The sequence below is a fragment of the Amphiura filiformis genome, chromosome 11, assembly GCF_039555335.1.
Source record: "Amphiura filiformis chromosome 11, Afil_fr2py, whole genome shotgun sequence".
NCBI lineage: Eukaryota > Metazoa > Echinodermata > Ophiuroidea > Amphilepidida > Amphiuridae > Amphiura > Amphiura filiformis.
The window spans coordinates 26417512-26437844 of NC_092638.1; the positions used below are offsets into that span (position 1 = coordinate 26417512).

General features: G+C 39.6%; 1 protein-coding gene across 1 annotated transcript; it reads right to left on the bottom strand.

The window, feature by feature from the left end:
• Positions 1-1662: 1662 nt before the first annotated feature.
• On the bottom strand, positions 1663-3491 carry LOC140163597 (uncharacterized). The gene is made up of 2 exons (XM_072186912.1): positions 2630-3491; positions 1663-2525 (listed from the first exon to the last, which is right to left on the bottom strand). The coding sequence occupies exons 1-2, from the start codon at positions 3489-3491 to the stop codon at positions 1663-1665; spliced, it is 1725 nt and encodes a 574-aa protein (XP_072043013.1).
• Between the last annotated feature and the right edge of the window lie 16842 nt (positions 3492-20333).

Genomic DNA, 20333 nt, shown 5'->3' on the forward strand with positions numbered 1-20333 from the left:
CCACTGATCTGGCTATGGGAAGCGAAGTGGGGCCTGTGAAAAGGCACCAAGCGCTGACCCGATCGCCCAAATTGGCCCAAGAAATATGTAGTAATAATGATAATAAAAAATAATATATATATATATATTAGCCCACCAGTAAAGACAACTTGGAACGGCAAGCATGTATGAAGAACGCTGAATACTTTATTAATCATAAAACATGACATTAAAATACAAGCTGACATAACAGACAAATGGGTTCATAGACTGAAAACTTATACTGTGCACTAATAACTACAAGCCACCACGGGCTGAACAACTACTTTAATTGGTCATTAACAAACAAGACCCACAATATCATTGGTAACTCAAAACTTATAAACTTGAAAAACAGTGAGTTGAAAAAAGAACACTTGACCACTATGGAAAGTCTAATGGCTGTTAATATAAAATGTCTTTAACAAACATGAAAACCGTGGTTGTAATGTACTTTTTAAAAAACTATTATGGATAGTCTGACAACCACCTCTTAACGATAAATGACTTACGCATAGTTGCTCACTAATATACAACTTTCACACTGACTGTGTTAAATTAGCCATTATCTTTGCTAATAACTGATGTCTGTGACTTGACTAAAAGAAATTTGCTTACATATATCAAAGACTGAAAGCAAAACGCTGCTGACCGAGATTCAAAGTCCCATACCTTAGCATGAAAAAAATAAAAATTATCAATATTGTGTGCACTCTGTGGGCGCATTGACAAGCTGTTGTGGTATGTTAGCTAGCACTGAGGGTGGTGTAGTGATATACAATTGGTAAGCATCGCTAGCCCACCGGCCTTGGGCTTTAATCAACCAATCTGGCAAGCCTGCCGCCGCTGCCGTTGTAGCGGAACCTGACCGGAAGCTGTGCGACGAAAAACGTGTAGGATCTAGACCTAGGTGACTAACGGCCGTTTTGATAACGCAGTTAAAATGGGAGGGGGAGAGGTGCTGGCCGCTACTGAGAACAAAAAGTGGGCCAGCAGGGAAACTCGCTAAGCGGTGTGGTAGGTAGCAGGAGAGGGCACGTACCGGACATAGCGGGGAATCAATTGGCTTGATCAAAATATCTATACCCACGGAAAACCTATCTGTTTTGGAGTGACGAAGGTGTAGGCGGAGCCAATTATCATGAAAATACACATCTCCAGTTTGAATATTGTTATCACCCAAGGTGGGAAGCAGCTCCCCTATACGGAAGCAGCAAAAAAATGCCAGCGAGCAACAAGACCAAAGACAATGTTGGTCAAACAGATTGATGGTGGAAGTGGCAAAATAATGATGTATTCCTTGTAAAATGGGGACAGTGATTGGTAGGCGAGATGCCACGGGAGGTGATGTGTGGCGAAGGCCACAGAGGGTGCGTTGGAGGATGGGCATGGATGGTAGGTCTAGAGCAAAACCACGTAAATTGTGGGCAAACGTAATTGCGGCAAGGTAGGTCCTAGCTGAAGAGTAGCTATACCCATAGAGGGATAGGTGGGCGACAAAGAGACAAAGGCTTCGTTCGGTTGCGGGAAAAATGCTAATAGAGTGCCAACGACAAAATTTCTCCCACATGTTGCTGCCTGTTTTGTAAGTGGCATTGGTTCCTCTGGCAACACTGTGCTCCAAAAGCCATTGAGATTGCTGAATTAGGTGTTGCGGAATAGGTCCGCCGTCATTGATGCTGGGATCAATATGGGATCCTGATCCGCTTCTGGCGCCACGATATGGAACTGGGCCTGTAGATTACGAGAAATCAAATCGGCAAAAGTGTTAGTGTGACCTGGGATGTGGGTCATGGCAACATGAAAATTGTATTGTGCTGCGGTGAGAAAAAGCTTGCGGACGAGAGACATGACCAGTGGGGCCCGTGAGGACTGCTTATACCAGATATCAACGACTGCTCTATTGTCTGTATGGAATAGGACTCGTTTACCGAACCAAGCACTGCCCCAGACTCTTGCTGCTACTACGATTGGGAAGAGTTCCATCCATGTGATATGGATGGACTCATTGTCCTTGATCTCCTGGGACCACGGAATGAAGAACCACCTACCCATGAAGTAAGCACCTGCTCCAACCGATGCAGCTGCATCTGTGAACAACTGCAAGGAGTCAGCTGGTGTCCATGTAGGTTCGATGAAACGGGCTGTGCCATTCCATTCTGGAAGGAATCGGGCCCACCAGGCAATGTCCTGTCTTGCCTCGATGGTGAGATCCAGACGGTGATGTAACTTCTGTGCCTTCATAGATAGGTCTATGAGCCTACGGAAGAATATACGACCTGCGGGAATGCACTTGGAAGCGAAAGATAATTTCCCTATTAAGGATAAGAGATCACGTTTGGTGCACTTCTTCCTGTTTGGGTCCCATTCGCTTAGTTCCTGCTGCAGCTGTTGAAGCTTCTCAGGTGGTAAGGACAGGGATTGATGGGGTGCATTCAACTCAATGCCCAGGAATGTGATGATTGGGGTTGGGCCTTCTAATTTGCCAGGGATAATGGAATGTTGAGCTGATTACAGTCATGTTTGAAGGTGATGAATGTCTGCAAGCACTTGTCCTTCTCGTCGCCACACCAGAAATCATCAAGGTAGTATAAGATTGTCGAGGACTTACACTGGTGACCGGCGATCCAAGCTAATAAGGAAGAGAATTGAGTGAAATGGAATGGGCTGGACCTGAGACCAAAAGGAAGCCTGGTATGAAAGAAATACTCTCCTTCCCACTCATATCCGAGAAGAGGCCAATCTTCACAGCGCACAGGAATCAATCTAAATGCATCCTTGATGTCAAGTTTACACATGTAGGCATCTGGGCCCACATGACTTAGGATGGCAGTAGCATCATCAACACCTGCATATTCTAAGCTGTAATCATCTTTGCAGATGGCATGGTTAACTCCTTCCTCAGGACGAGAGAGGTCTGTTATCATCCTGAAGGTACCAGACTTCTTGGGGACAACTCCGATAGAATTGACAACAAAATCAGGCAAAGGGGGTGAATCAAAGGGACCCACTGACCAACCAGACTCAAGTTCTTTCTGTATCGTAGCTCGAATCACTTCTGGGTTATCAAAGGCAGAGCGCATGTTGGGGGTGCGCAACGCAGTGCGGAGACCACGGAAACCAATATCCACACCATTGCGAAGTCCATCGCAGACGTTGTTGACCAAAATCTGATCAGGGTGGGACTGAAGCATATGCTCAAAGGAGTCAACCTGAATAGGAGTTGAAGGGCAGAGCTGTTGGATTGTGGACTGGTGAAGTAGGGGAAAAGTGGTGGATAGTTTAGAGGAAGTTAAAACTTCCTCTGTGGCCCGTTTTTTGGCTCCGACTGGCGTGGTTGGTAGGCGCGCTGTGGTGTACGAGTTGTAAGGGCATAGTGGTCCGCGCCTGGGTGGGGCTTCCCACATAAGAAACACACATGTGGGCGTGAGCAGCTGCTGGTAGAACACTGCTTGATATTGAAACGCTTGCATGGTTCATCCTTGCTAGTGGGCTGTGCTGCCACGCGCTGGTCTTTGCGTGCAGGCTGATAGGAGGGCTGAGCTATGCTTGGGAGAGCCAAGGGGCTGCTGAAAGACATGGACTGGATGTCCTGGTCTGGACATTCCCAATGCATAACTGCTGGGTATCTACTCATACGCTTCCTAAATTCTGTGTCATATGATAAGCAGGCCTGCAAGGGATATAATGTGAGCTTGCTTGCCATGAATGCTTGATAAGAAAACAAACCTAAGGCCAAGTGTGGGAAGTAAAATGCATGGTAAGCTGCAAAAATGCTAAACGCTTGGCACCATTGAGCAGAAGTAGTAATGGCTGCCGTAGGCCTGGCTGATGAAACCGTCGTGGCACCCTCATCGTCTACTATGATTTTGCAGGTGGTGCTGTTCTGCTCGACCCTATGGCCTGCAGGAGCAGGCGTGCCAAGTCGACGAACCTGTTCCGTGATTGCAGAGCATGCAGGATCTTATCCTCGATGTATGGCAGACGCAAGTCCATAGGTGGTAGGGATGGAGCTGATAAAGCTGAAAGTGAGAAAGTTGAGAGTGCAAGCAGCAGTTAGGAACTGAGAACATAAGGCAAATGTTGCTTGTGGTTAGCTGAATGAAAAAACTGAGATATAACAGGGGTACTGATAGGGCGCCCCCTGGTTATGCCAGGGAGCAAAGGCATAGGTACAAGTTTGGATAAGTGTAACTGTAAGTGCACAGTGAATATAAAAGAGTAGGTAGAGAAGGTAACTTACCATGAGGTGTAGCTGGGGGCACTAATTGATAGGGGAATGATGACATCAGTGGACTGGCGGATGGTTGCTGGGCCGCCATTGCCATGGTAGATGGTTGGGTATATGCAGCTTGGAAGGTCGGCTGAGTTTGGCCATACGTGTATGACTGTGCTTGGCCCATCTGCATCGGCTGCTGCTGCCCCGGATGTGCAGGGCACAGTGCAATGAGCAGTGCCATTGTTAAAAACCGGTGGTGTCGGTTGTGGGCAGGCCATTTGCATCACCTGTTGCTGCTCCAGGGGTGGTAAGGGGTCATGCAATGAGTGGTGCTAGTGCTCTGAACTGTTGGGGTTGGTTGAGGGCAGGCCATTTGCATCACCTGTTGTTGCTCCAGGGGTTGTAAGGGGCCGTGCAATGAGTGGTGCCAGTGCTCTGAACTGTTGGTTGCAGAATTGCATTGGCTGTTGCGGCTGCCTGAAGGGGCGGCTCAGACTGTTGCCCTGATGGTGACGGTAATCGCCGGGTTGATTTTCTTCTCACTGCAGATGCTACAATGAAGGGAAAAAAATAGCCTGATAAAATATGTAGTAGCAAGGATATGCCAAAGGTGGACATTTTGGCATAGGTTTAGCATAACTGAACGTGACTAGTAGGTCTGCAAAATTGAACGTGACTAGTAGGTCTGCAAAATTGAACAGTGAGCGTAGGCATAACCGTAAATGATGCACAAGGATATGACATGTACTAGAAGATCTATACGCGAATGGCATAGGTGAAGCCGAATCATACATGCATGCAAGCAGAAATGTAGACACCTACGTAACCGTACACAGGAACAAACAGAATATAAATTATGTACGTCTACAGCAAGATACGGGAATGGCGTAGGCAAAGCCGTACCATTATAAACTGATGTGAACAGCGAGCGTAGGCGTAACCGTACTCATACGCGAATGGCGTAGGCGAAGCCGTACCATGTATAGTGAAGTGACCATGAGCGTAGGCGTAACCGTACTCATACGCGAATGGCGTAGGCGAAGCCGTACCATGTATAGTGAAGAAAGCAGTGAGCGTAGGCGTAACCCAACTCATATGTAAATGGCGTAGGCAAAGCCGGACCATATATACTGAAGTGAACATGAGCTTAGGCGTAACCGTACTCATACATGACTGGCATAGGCAAAGCCAAACCATTAAACTGAAGTGAACAGTGAGCGTAGGCGTAACCGTACTCATATGAAAATGGCGTAGGCGAAGCCGAACCATATATACTGAAGAGAATGGTGAGCGTAGGCGTAACCGTACTCATAAACAGGATATGTGTATGCCTGTGAAAAAAACCCAAATACATGAACGGCGTAGCCGAACCATAAGCATGAATTGCCGAAGGTAACAGTGAGTGTTGGCGAAGCCGTACTCAATAAGGATGGTCTAGTATGTTAGTAAAGGAGCAGAGTGACCAGTACATGAGCACTGTCATGACTGTAGCCACCCATGCACCATAGCAGCACAGCCAGGAATTGCCCCACCACGACTAGAGTACCGTGGGCGTGGTAGGATCAACCACTGGAACAGCTAGAAAACTGAAGATGCTAAAAATGGAACAGTCAATAGTGGAATCTCGACAATAGAGGGCGACAAACGTAGGTAGCCAGAGGGGGCTCTGCACTGCTGAACAATAAAGCAAGTTAGCAATACTAACTTTCCCGTACATTATAGTACATCCCAGTACATTCCAGTACATCACAGTACATTCTAGTACATCATAGTACATCCCAGTACATGCTAGTACATCTTAGTACATTCTAGTTCATCCTAGTACATTCTAGTACATCGCAGTACATCCCAGTACATTCTAGTACATCTCAGTACATCCTAGTACATCCGAGTACATTCTAGTACATCTCAGTACATTTTAGTACATCTCTCGGTACATTCTAGTACATCCCAGTACATTCTAGTACCTCTTAGTACATTCTAGTACATCCAAGTACATCCCAGTACATTCTAGTACATCTCGGTACATTCTAGTACATCCTAGTACATCCCAGTACATTGTAGTACATCCCAGTACATTTTAGTACATCCCAGTACATCCTAGTACATTATAGTACATCCCAGTACATTCTAGTACATCACAGTATATTCTAGTACATCATAGTACATTCTAGTACATCCCAGTACATCCTAGTACATCCGAGTACATTCTAGTACATCTCAGTACATTCTAGTATATCCCAGTACATTCTAGTACATCCCAGTACGTTCTAGTACATCCCAGTACATTATAGTACATCCCAGTACATTCTAGTACATCTCGGTACATTCTAGTACATCCTAGTACATCCCAGTACATTGTAGTACATCCCAGTACATTTTAGTACATCCTAGTACATTATAGTACATCCCAGTACATTCTAGTACATCACAGTACATTCTAGTACATCATAGTACATCCCAGTACATGCTAGTACATCTTAGTACATTCTAGTATATCCCCGTACATTCTAGTACATCCCAGTACGTTCTAGTACATCCCAGTACATTATAGTACATCCCAGTACATTTTATTACATCCCAGTACATTCTAGTACATCTCAGTACATTCTCGTACATCTTAGTACATTCTAGTACATCCAAGTACATCCCAGTACATTCTAGTACATCTCGGTACATTCTAGTACATCCTAGTACATCCCAGTACATTGTAGTACATCCCAGTACATTTTAGTACATCCTAGTACATTATAGTACATCCCAGTACATTCTAGTACATCACAGTACATTCTAGTACATCATAGTACATCCCAGTACATGCTAGTACATCTTAGTACATTCTAGTTCATCCTAGTACATTCTAGTACATCGCAGTACATCCCAGTACATTCTAGTACATCTCAGTACATCCTAGTACATCCGAGTACATTCTAGTACATCTCAGTACATTTTAGTACATCTCGGTACATTCTAGTACATCCCAGTACATTCTAGTACCTCTTAGTACATTCTAGTACATCCAAGTACATCCCAGTACATTCTAGTACATCTCGGTACATTCTAGTACATCCTAGTACATCCCAGTACATTGTAGTACATCCCAGTACATTTTAGTAAATCCCAGTACATCCTAGTACATTATAGTACATCCCAGTACATTCTAGTACATCACAGTATATTCTAGTACATCATAGTACATTCTAGTACATCCCAGTACATCCTAGTACATCCGAGTACATTCTAGTACATCTCAGTACATTCTAGTATATCCCAGTACATTCTAGTACATCCCAGTACGTTCTAGTACATCCCAGTACATTATAGTACATCCCAGTACATTTTAGTACATCCCAGTACATTCTAGTACATCTCAGTACATTCTAGTACATCTTAGTACATTCTAGTACATCCAAGTACATCCCAGTACATTCTAGTACATCTCGGTACATTCTAGTACATCCTAGTACATCCCAGTACATTGTAGTACATCCCAGTACATTTTAGTACATCCTAGTACATTATAGTACATCCCAGTACATTCTAGTACATCACAGTACATTCTAGTACATCATAGTACATCCCAGTACATGCTAGTACATCTTAGTACATTCTAGTATATCCCAGTACATTCTAGTACATCCCAGTACGTTCTAGTACATCCCAGTACATTATAGTACATCCCAGCACATTTTAGTACATCCCAGTACATTCTAGTACATCTCAGTACATTCTAGTACATCTTAGTACATTCTAGTACATCCAAGTACATCCCAGTACATTCTAGTACATCTCGGTACATTCTAGTACATCCTAGTACATCCCAGTACATTGTAGTACATCCCAGTACATTTTAGTACATCCTAGTACATTATAGTACATCCCAGTACATTCTAGTACATCACAGTACATTCTAGTACATCATAGTACATCCCAGTACATGCTAGTACATCTTAGTCCATTCTTGTTCATCCTAGTACATTCTAGTACATCGCAGTACATCCCAGTACATTATAGTACATCTCAGTACATCCTAGTACATCCGAGTACATTCTAGTACATCTCAGTACATTTTAGTACATCTCGGTACATTCTAGTACATCCCAGTACATTCTAGTACCTCTTAGTACATTCTAGTACATCCAAGTACATCCCAGTACATTCTAGTACATCTCGGTACATTCTAGTACATCCTAGTACATTCCAGTACATTGTAGTACATCCCAGTACATTTTAGTACATCCTAGTACATTATAGTACATCCCAGTACATTCTAGTACATCACAGTATATTCTAGTACATCATAGTACATTCTAGTACATCCCAGTACATCCTAGTACATCCGAGTACATTCTAGTACATCTCAGTACATTCTAGTATATCCCAGTACATTCTAGTACATCCCAGTACGTTCTAGTACATCTCAGTACATTATAGTACATCCCAGTACATTTTAGTACATCCCAGTACATTCTAGTACATCTCAGTACATTCTAGTACATCTTAGTACATTCTAGTACATTCTAGTACATCTTAGTACATCTTAGTACATTCTAGTACATCCAAGTACATCCCAGTACATTCTAGTACATCTCGGTACATTCTAGTACATCCTAGTACATCCCAGTACATTTTAGTACATCCTAGTACATTATAGTACATCCCAGTACATTCTAGTACATCACAGTACATTCTAGTACATCCTAGTACATCCCAGTACATCTTAGTACATCCATCCAGTACATCCCAGTACATTCTAGTACATCTCGGTACATTCTAGTACATCCTAGTACATCCCAGTACATTGTAGTACATCCCAGTACATTTTAGTAAATCCCAGTACATCCTAGTACATTATAGTACATCCCAGTACATTCTAGTACATCACAGTATATTCTAGTACATCATAGTACATTCTAGTACATCCCAGTACATCCTAGTACATCCGAGTACATTCTAGTACATCTCAGTACATCTTAGTACATCTTAGTACATTCTAGTACATCCCAGTACATCCTAGTACATCCGAGTACATTCTAGTACATCTCAGTACATTCTAGTATATCCCAGTACATTCTAGTACATCCCAGTACATTCTAGTACATCCCAGTACATTATAGTACATCCCAGTACATTTTAGTACATCCCAGTACATTCTAGTACATCTCAGTACATTCTAGTACATCTTAGTACATTCTAGTACATCCAAGTACATCCCAGTACATTTTAGTACATCTCGGTACATTCTAGTACATCCTAGTACATCCCAGTACATTGTAGTACATCCCAGTACATTTTAGTACATCCTAGTACATTATAGTACATCCCAGTACATTCTAGTACATCACAGTACATTCTAGTACATCATAGTACATCCCAGTACATGCTAGTACATCTTAGTCCATTCTTGTTCATCCTAGTACATTCTAGTACATCGCAGTACATCCCAGTACATTCTAGTACATCTCAGTACATCCTAGTACATCCGAGTACATTCTAGTACATCTCAGTACATTTTAGTACATCTCGGTACATTCTAGTACATCCCAGTACATTCTAGTACCTCTTAGTACATTCTAGTACATCCAAGTACATCCCAGTACATTCTAGTACATCTCGGTACATTCTAGTACATCCTAGTACATCCCAGTACATTGTAGTACATCCCAGTACATTTTAGTAAATCCCAGTACATCCTAGTACATTATAGTACATCCCAGTACATTCTAGTACATCACAGTATATTCTAGTACATCATAGTACATTCTAGTACATCCCAGTACATCCTAGTACATCCGAGTACATTCTAGTACATCTCAGTACATTCTAGTATATCCCAGTACATTCTAGTACATCCCAGTACATTATAGTACATCCCAGTACATTTTAGTACATCTCAGTACATTCTAGTACATCTCAGTACATTCTAGTACATCTTAGTACATTCTAGTACATTCTAGTACATCTTAGTACATCTTAGTACATTCTAGTACATCCAAGTACATCCCAGTACATTCTAGTACATCTCGGTACATTCTAGTACATCCTAGTACATCCCAGTACATTTTAGTACATCCTAGTACATTATAGTACATCCCAGTACATTCTAGTACATCACAGTACATTCTAGTACATCATAGTACATCCCAGTACATGCTAGTACATCTTAGTACATTCTAGTATATCCCAGTACATTCTAGTACATCCCAGTACGTTCTAGTACATCCCAGTACATTATAGTACATCCCAGTACATTTTAGTACATCCCAGTACATTCTAGTACATCTCAGTACATTCTAGTACATCTTAGTACATTCTAGTACATCCAAGTACATCCCAGTACATTCTAGTACATCTCGGTACATTCTAGTACATCCTAGTACATCCCAGTACATTGTAGTACATCCCAGTACATTTTAGTTCATCCTAGTACATTATAGTACATCCCAGTACATTCCAGTACATCACAGTACATTCTAGTACATCATAGTACATCCCAGTACATGCTAGTACATCTTAGTACATTCTAGTTCATCCTAGTACATTCTAGTACATCGCAGTACATTCTAGTACATCTCAGTACATCCTAGTACATCCGAGTACATTCTAGTACATCTCAGTACATTTTAGTACATCTCGGTACATTCTAGTACATCCCAGTACATTCTAGTACCTCTTAGTACATTCTAGTACATCCAAGTACATCCCAGTACATTCTAGTACATCTCAGTACATTCTAGTACATCCTAGTACATCCCAGTACATTGTAGTACATCCCAGTACATTTTAGTAAATCCCAGTACATCCTAGTACATTATAGTACATCCCAGTACATTCTAGTACATCACAGTATATTCTAGTACATCATAGTACATTCTAGTACATCCCAGTACATCCTAGTACATCCGAGTACATTCTAGTACATCTCAGTACATTCTAGTACATCTTAGTACATCTTAGTACATTCTAGTACATCCAAGTACATCCCAGTACATTCTAGTACATCTCGGTACATTCTAGTACATCCCAGTACATTGTAGTACATCCCAGTACATTTTAGTACATCCTAGTACATTATAGTACATCCCAGTATATTCTAGTACATCACAGTACATTCTAGTACATCATAGTACATCCCAGTACATGCTAGTACATCTTAGTACATTCTAGTATATCCCAGTACATTCTAGTACATCCCAGTACGTTCTAGTACATCCCAGTACATTATAGTACATCCCAGTACATTTTAGTACATCCCAGTACATTCTAGTACATCTCAGTACATTATAGTACATCTTAGTACATTCTAGTACATTCTAGTACATCCAAGTACATCCCAGTACATTCTAGTACATCTCGGTACATTCTAGTACATCCTAGTACATCCCAGTACATTGTAGTACATCCCAGTACATTTTAGTACATCCTAGTACATTATAGTACATCCCAGTACATTCTAGTACATCACAGTACATTCTAGTACATCATAGTACATCCCAGTACATGCTAGTACATCTTAGTACATTCTAGTTCATCCTAGTACATTCTAGTACATCGCAGTACATCGCAGTACATTCTAGTACATCTCAGTACATCCTAGTACATCCGAGTACATTCTAGTACATCTCAGTACATTTTAGTACATCTCGGTACATCCTAGTACATCCCAGTACATTGTAGTACATCCCAGTACATTTTAGTAAATCCCAGTACATCCTAGTACATTATAGTACATCCCAGTACATTATAGTACATCACAGTATATTCTAGTACATCATAGTACATTCTAGTACATCCCAGTACATCCTAGTACATCCTAGTACATCCGAGTACATTCTAGTACATCTCAGTACATTCTAGTACATCTTAGTACATCTTAGTACATTCTAGTACATCCAAGTACATCCCAGTACATTCTAGTACATCTCGGTACATTCTAGTACATCCTAGTACATCCCAGTACATTGTAGTACATCCCAGTACATTTTAGTACATCCTAGTACATTATAGTACATCCCAGTATATTCTAGTACATCACAGTACATTCTAGTACATCATAGTACATCCCAGTACATGCTAGTACATCTTAGTACATTCTAGTATATCCCAGTACATTCTAGTACATCCCAGTACGTTCTAGTACATCCCAGTACATTATAGTACATCCCAGTACATTTTAGTACATCCCAGTACATTCTAGTACATCTCAGTACATTATAGTACATCCCAGTATATTCTAGTACATCACAGTACATTCTAGTACATCATAGTACATCCCAGTACATGCTAGTACATCTTAGTACATTCTAGTATATCCCAGTACAGTACATTCTAGTACATCCCAGTACGTTCTAGTACATCCCAGTACATTATAGTACATCCCAGTACATTTTAGTACATCCCAGTACATCCTAGTACATCCCAGTACATTGTAGTACATCCCAGTACATTTTAGTACATCCTAGTACATTATAGTACATCCCAGTATATTCTAGTACATCACAGTACATTCTAGTACATCATAGTACATCCCAGTACATGCTAGTACATCTTAGTACATTCTAGTATATCCCAGTACATTCTAGTACATCCCAGTACAGTACATCCCAGTACATCCTAGTACATCCCAGTACATTGTAGTACATCCCAGTACATTTTAGTAAATCCCAGTACATCCTAGTACATTATAGTACATCCCAGTACATTCTAGTACATCACAGTATATTCTAGTACATCATAGTACATTCTAGTACATCCCAGTACATCCTAGTACATCCGAGTACATTCTAGTACATCTCAGTACATTCTAGTACATCTTAGTACATCTTAGTACATTCTAGTACATCCAAGTACATCCCAGTACATTCTAGTACATCTCGGTACATTCTAGTACATCCCAGTACATTGTAGTACATCCCAGTACATTTTAGTACATCCTAGTACATTATAGTACATCCCAGTATATTCTAGTACATCACAGTACATTCTAGTACATCATAGTACATCCCAGTACATGCTAGTACATCTTAGTACATTCTAGTATATCCCAGTACATTCTAGTACATCCCAGTACGTTCTAGTACATCCCAGTACATTATAGTACATCCCAGTACATTTTAGTACATCCCAGTACATTCTAGTACATCTCAGTACATTATAGTACATCTTAGTACATTCTAGTACATCCAAGTACATCCCAGTACATTCTAGTACATCTCGGTACATTCTAGTACATCCTAGTACATCCCAGTACATTGTAGTACATCCCAGTACATTTTAGTACATCCTAGTACATTATAGTACATCCCAGTACATTCTAGTACATCACAGTACATTCTAGTACATCATAGTACATCCCAGTACATGCTAGTACATCTTAGTACATTCTAGTTCATCCTAGTACATTCTAGTACATCGCAGTACATCGCAGTACATTCTAGTACATCTCAGTACATCCTAGTACATCCGAGTACATTCTAGTACATCTCAGTACATTTTAGTACATCTCGGTACATCCTAGTACATCCCAGTACATTGTAGTACATCCCAGTACATTTTAGTAAATCCCAGTACATCCTAGTACATTATAGTACATCCCAGTACATTATAGTACATCACAGTATATTCTAGTACATCATAGTACATTCTAGTACATCCCAGTACATCCTAGTACATCCGAGTACATTCTAGTACATCTCAGTACATTCTAGTACATCTTAGTACATCTTAGTACATTCTAGTACATCCAAGTACATCCCAGTACATTCTAGTACATCTCAGTACATTCTAGTACATCCTAGTACATCCCAGTACATTGTAGTACATCCCAGTACATTTTAGTACATCCTAGTACATTATAGTACATCCCAGTATATTCTAGTACATCACAGTACATTCTAGTACATCATAGTACATCCCAGTACATGCTAGTACATCTTAGTACATTCTAGTATATCCCAGTACATTCTAGTACATCCCAGTACGTTCTAGTACATCCCAGTACATTATAGTACATCCCAGTACATTTTAGTACATCCCAGTACATTCTAGTACATCTCAGTACATTATAGTACATCTTAGTACATTCTAGTACATCCAAGTACATCCCAGTACATTCTAGTACATCTCGGTACATTCTAGTACATCCTAGTACATCCCAGTACATTGTAGTACATCCCAGTACATTTTAGTACATCCTAGTACATTATAGTACATCCCAGTACATTCTAGTACATCACAGTACATTCTAGTACATCATAGTACATCCCAGTACATGCTAGTACATCTTAGTACATTCTAGTTCATCCTAGTACATTCTAGTACATCGCAGTACATCCCAGTACATTCTAGTACATCTCAGTACATCCTAGTACATCCGAGTACATTCTAGTACATCTCAGTACATTTTAGTACATCTCAGTACATTCTAGTACATCCCAGTACATTCTAGTACCTCTTAGTACATTCTAGTACATCCAAGTACATCCCAGTACATTCTAGTACATCTCGGTACATTCTAGTACATCCTAGTACATCCCAGTACATTGTAGTACATCCCAGTACATTTTAGTAAATCCCAGTACATCCTAGTACATTATAGTACATCCCAGTACATTCTAGTACATCACAGTATATTCTAGTACATCATAGTACATTCTAGTACATCCCAGTACATCCTAGTACATCCGAGTACATTCTAGTACATCTCAGTACATTCTAGTATATCCCAGTACATTCTAGTACATCCCAGTACGTTCTAGTACATCCCAGTACATTATAGTACATCCCAGTACATTTTAGTACATCCCAGTACATTCTAGTACATCTCAGTACATTCTAGTACATCTTAGTACATTCTAGTACATCCAAGTACATCCCAGTACATTCTAGTACATCTCGGTACATTCTAGTACATCCTAGTACATCCCAGTACATTGTAGTACATCCCAGTACATTTTAGTACATCCTAGTACATTATAGTACATCCCAGTACATTCTAGTACATCCCAGTACATTATAGTACATCATAGTACATCCCAATACATGCTAGTACATCTTAGTCCATTCTTGTTCATCCTAGTACATCCCAGTACATTGTAGTACATCCCAGTACATTTTAGTACATCCTAGTACATTATAGTACATCCCAGTATATTCTAGTACATCACAGTACATTCTAGTACATCATAGTACATCCCAGTACATTCTAGTACATCCCAGTACATTCTAGTACATCCCAGTACATTATAGTACATCCCAGCACATTTTAGTACATCCCAGTACATTCTAGTACATCTCAGTACATTCTAGTACATCTTAGTACATTCTAGTACATCCAAGTACATCCCAGTACATTCTAGTACATCTCGGTACATTCTAGTACATCCTAGTACATCCCAGTACATTGTAGTACATCCCAGTACATTTTAGTACATCCTAGTACATTATAGTACATCCCAGTACATTCTAGTACATCACAGTACATTCTAGTACATCATAGTACATCCCAGTACATGCTAGTACATCTTAGTCCATTCTTGTTCATCCTAGTACATTCTAGTACATCGCAGTACATCCCAGTACATTATAGTACATCTCAGTACATCCTAGTACATCCGAGTACATTCTAGTACATCCCAGTACATTCTAGTACATCACAGTACATTCTAGTACATCATAGTACATCCCAGTACATGCTAGTACATCTTAGTACATTTTAGTTCATCCTAGTACATTCTAGTACATCGCAGTACATCCCAGTACATTCTAGTACATCTCAGTACATCCTAGTACATCCGAGTACATTCTAGTACATCTCAGTACATTTTAGTACATCTCGGTACATTCTAGTACATCCCAGTACATTATAGTACCTCTTAGTACATTCTAGTACATCCAAGTACATCCCAGTACATTCTAGTACATCTCAGTACATTCTAGTACATCCTAGTACATCCCAGTACATTGTAGTACATCCCAGTACATTTTAGTAAATCCCAGTACATCCTAGTACATTATAGTACATCCCAGTACATTCTAGTACATCACAGTATATTCTAGTACATCATAGTACATTCTAGTACATCCCAGTACATCCTAGTACATCCGAGTACATTCTAGTACATCTCAGTACATTCTAGTATATCCCAGTACATTCTAGTACATCCCAGTACGTTCTAGTACATCTCAGTACATTATAGTACATCCCAGTACATTTTAGTACATCCCAGTACATTCTAGTACATCTCAGTACATTCTAGTACATCTTAGTACATTCTAGTACATCCAAGTACATCCCAGTACATTATAGTACATCTCAGTACATTCTAGTACATCCTAGTACATCCCAGTACATTGTAGTACATCCCAGTACATTTAGTACATCCTAGTACATTATAGTACATCCCAGTACATTCTAGTACATCACAGTACATTCTAGTACATCATAGTACATCCCAGTACATGCTAGTACATCTTAGTACATTCTAGTATATCCCAGTACATTCTAGTACATCCCAGTACGTTCTAGTACATCCCAGTACATTATAGTACATCCCAGTACATTTTAGTACATCCCAGTACATTCTAGTACATCTCAGTACATTCTAGTACATCTTAGTACATTCTAGTACATCCAAGTACATCCCAGTACATTCTAGTACATCTCGGTACATTCTAGTACATCCTAGTACATCCCAGTACATTGTAGTACATCCCAGTACATTTTAGTACATCCTAGTACATTATAGTACATCCCAGTACATTCTAGTACATCACAGTACATTCTAGTACATCATAGTACATCCCAGTACATGCTAGTACATCTTAGTACATTCTAGTTCATCCTAGTACATTCTAGTACATCGCAGTACATCCCAGTACATTCTAGTACATCTCAGTACATCCTAGTACATCCGAGTACATTCTAGTACATCTCAGTACATTTTAGTACATATCGGTACATTCTAGTACATCCCAGTACATTCTAGTACATCTCAGTACATTCTAGTACATCTTAGTACATTCTAGTACATCCCAGTACATTCCAGTACATTCTAGTACATCATAGTACATCCCAGTACATTCTGGTATATCTTATTACATTCTAGTATATTCTAGTACATCCCAGTACATCCCAGTACATTTTAGTACATCTCGGTACATTCTAGTACATCCTAGTACATCCCAATACATTCTAGTACGTCCCAGTACATTCTAGTACATCCCAGTACATCATAGTACATGATAGTACATCCCAGTACATTCTGGTACATCCGAGTACATTCTAGTACATCTCAGTACATTTTAGTACATCTCGGTACATCCTAGTACATCCCAGTACATTGTAGTACATCCCAGTACATTTTAGTAAATCCCAGTACATCCTAGTACATTATATTATAGTACATTTTAGTATACTCTAGAACATCCCAGTACATTTTAGTACATCTCGGTACATTTAATACATCCCAGTACATTCTAGTACATCCCAGTACATTCTAGTACATCTCAGTACATTCTAGTACATCTTAGTACATTCTAGTACATCCCAGTACATTCCAGTACATCCCAGTACATTCCAGTACATATCAGTACATTCTAGTACATCTTAGTAAAATCTAGTACATTCTAGTACATCCCAGTACATCCCAGTACATTTTAGTACATCTCAGTACATTCTAGTACATCCCAGTACATTCTAGTACATCCCAGTACATTCTAGTACATCCTAGTACATTCTAGTACATCCCAGTACATCCTAGTACATCATAGTACATCCCAGTACATTCTGTACATCTTAGTACATTCTAGTATATTCTAGTACATCCCAGTACATTTTAGTACATCTCGGTACATTCTAGTACATCCCAGTACATTCTAGTACATCCCAGTACATTCTAGTACATCTCAGTACATTGTAGTACATCTTAGTACATTCTAGTACATCCCAGTACATTCCAGTACATATCAGTACATCTCAGTACATTCTAGTACATCCTAGTACATCCTAGTACATCCCAGTACATTTTAGTACATCCCAGTACATTCTAGTACATCCCAGTACATTCTAGTACATCCCAGTAAAATCTAGTACATTCTAGTACATTCCAGTACATCCCAGTACATTTTAGTACATCTCGGTACATTCTAGTACATCCTAGTACATCCCAGTACATTTTAGTACGTCCCAGTACATTCCATCCCAGTACATTCTAGTACATCTCGGTACATTCTAGTACAATGTATATGGTTAATAATGAATTATTAATGAATACCTACTCAATTGTCTGTCCCGCACTTTTTGATCTGCTCTGATCTCATCCCGTAAAAAAATATTGTGACACTTTTGATAATAGTTGTACAATCACCTTCATGTGGTTGTAAACTACATCTGTAAACTACAAACTGTGATTTAAATCACATGTATACATGGGTAGTTATTGGTTTACACCTGTAACAGATGCAATAATGAAATGGTATAAAATAATGAATAATGAATAATGAAATGGTCACCTACACAGTCATGAAAAATAATGTAACGGGAAACTGGGAATTGACTTTCATTAGCCCAAGACCAAATAAAGTGGAGCTGGCAATTTAGTTTTGTAAAATTTAACCAATCAATCTGACGTTGATGCGGGATCCCGCTTTGTCATGAATATACTGGGTGGTCATAGAATATTTGGACCCAAAATAGGGGGCTGGCGACATAAAATTTTTGCACACAATGCGCACATTTTTTTGACTTACAATCAAGATGTGCGCACTATCTTTAATTATATAATGCTAATTTTTTGCGCGCAAATTCGCACGTAAGTTTTTTGCGCGTGCCGCACCTTAGTTCTGGCAAAGAATAATTTGTCTTGAGTCTGTGTAGACAAAAGTACATCCTAGTACATCATAGTACATCCCAGTACATTCTGGTACATCATAGTACATTCTAGTATATTCTAGTACATCCCAGTACATTTTAGTACATCTCGGTACATTCTAGTACATCCCAGTACATTCTAGTACATCTCAGTACATTCTAGTACACCTTAGTACATTCCAGTACATCCCAGTACATCTTAGTAAAATCTAGTACATTCTAGTACATCCCAGTACATCCTAGTACATCCGATGTTTAAAGAGTGATAGAGTTACGCAATCTGCTGTTTAGTTATCAATTAGAACTTTGCAGAGAATCATGACAAGATAGCTTTTCACTGTACCTGATTGAAATACCAAAAGTATGTCAATATTTTGGTGCACTCTTAGCTATAATTTTTGCTTTTTGCAAAACATGCACATGGAGGCCGGATTATGTGGTTTTATATTAAAATTCCACTCAGCCAAAATTATTCCTAAAATATATAGGAATATCGAATAGACACGAGAGGTTCTTTAAATATTTTAAGAAACTCGTTGGAAGCTATTGTAGGACGCGTTTCGATTAACTGTGATCAAATTAATTTTATCTATTTTGGTTAATCTCATCAGCTACATTTTGCTGTGTTTGATCTTAGGATAGATGCCCATTTTAGGCTGTTTTGTCGCACATATATACCAAATGACCGTCTAGCTTTTTGATATTCAAATTGGTAGATGTGCGGATCAAACACAAAAAGCGTGTTATATTTTAATCTTCACTACTTATATGGATGTATCTGGTCTTGATAAGACTAAGAAAACAAACCGATATAATGAACAAGTTTGAAAATACAACATACTTTGGTTTTGTTGGTTGAAACTATGATTATGAACCCGTTTTAGGCATGTTTTTATAAAGTTCTATACATAGGCCTACAGTGCAGCGTTATAGATGTGCATATAAAAGAGCCTTATTATGAGGACCATATGATTACCCGATTGGGTGTGGTTTTATTATGGTTCATTATAAGGTCTATATATTTAAAATAACATGTTAACATGCAGATCAGGTACGTATAAGAACAATGGAACTAGTGTAACCAACTAAAGTGTCAAGGAAGCTCGTAAGGAAACATTCATGAAGATAATGTGATGATAGATAATTAATTTTCATCTAATAGATCCAACAAATCTCTCAGTGTAGGAGACATAGGGCAAATTCCGGTTTTGGAGTTAGCATCCGCTA

Coding starts and splice junctions, on each gene's coding strand:
- LOC140163597 (XM_072186912.1), bottom strand. CDS start 3,491: ATGCAAGCGTTTCAATATCAAGCAGTGTTCTACCAGCAGCTGCTCACG. Junction 2,526..2,629: donor TTGGATCGCCGGTCACCAGT/GTAAGTCCTCGA, acceptor GACTGTAATCAG/CTCAACATTCCATTATCCCT.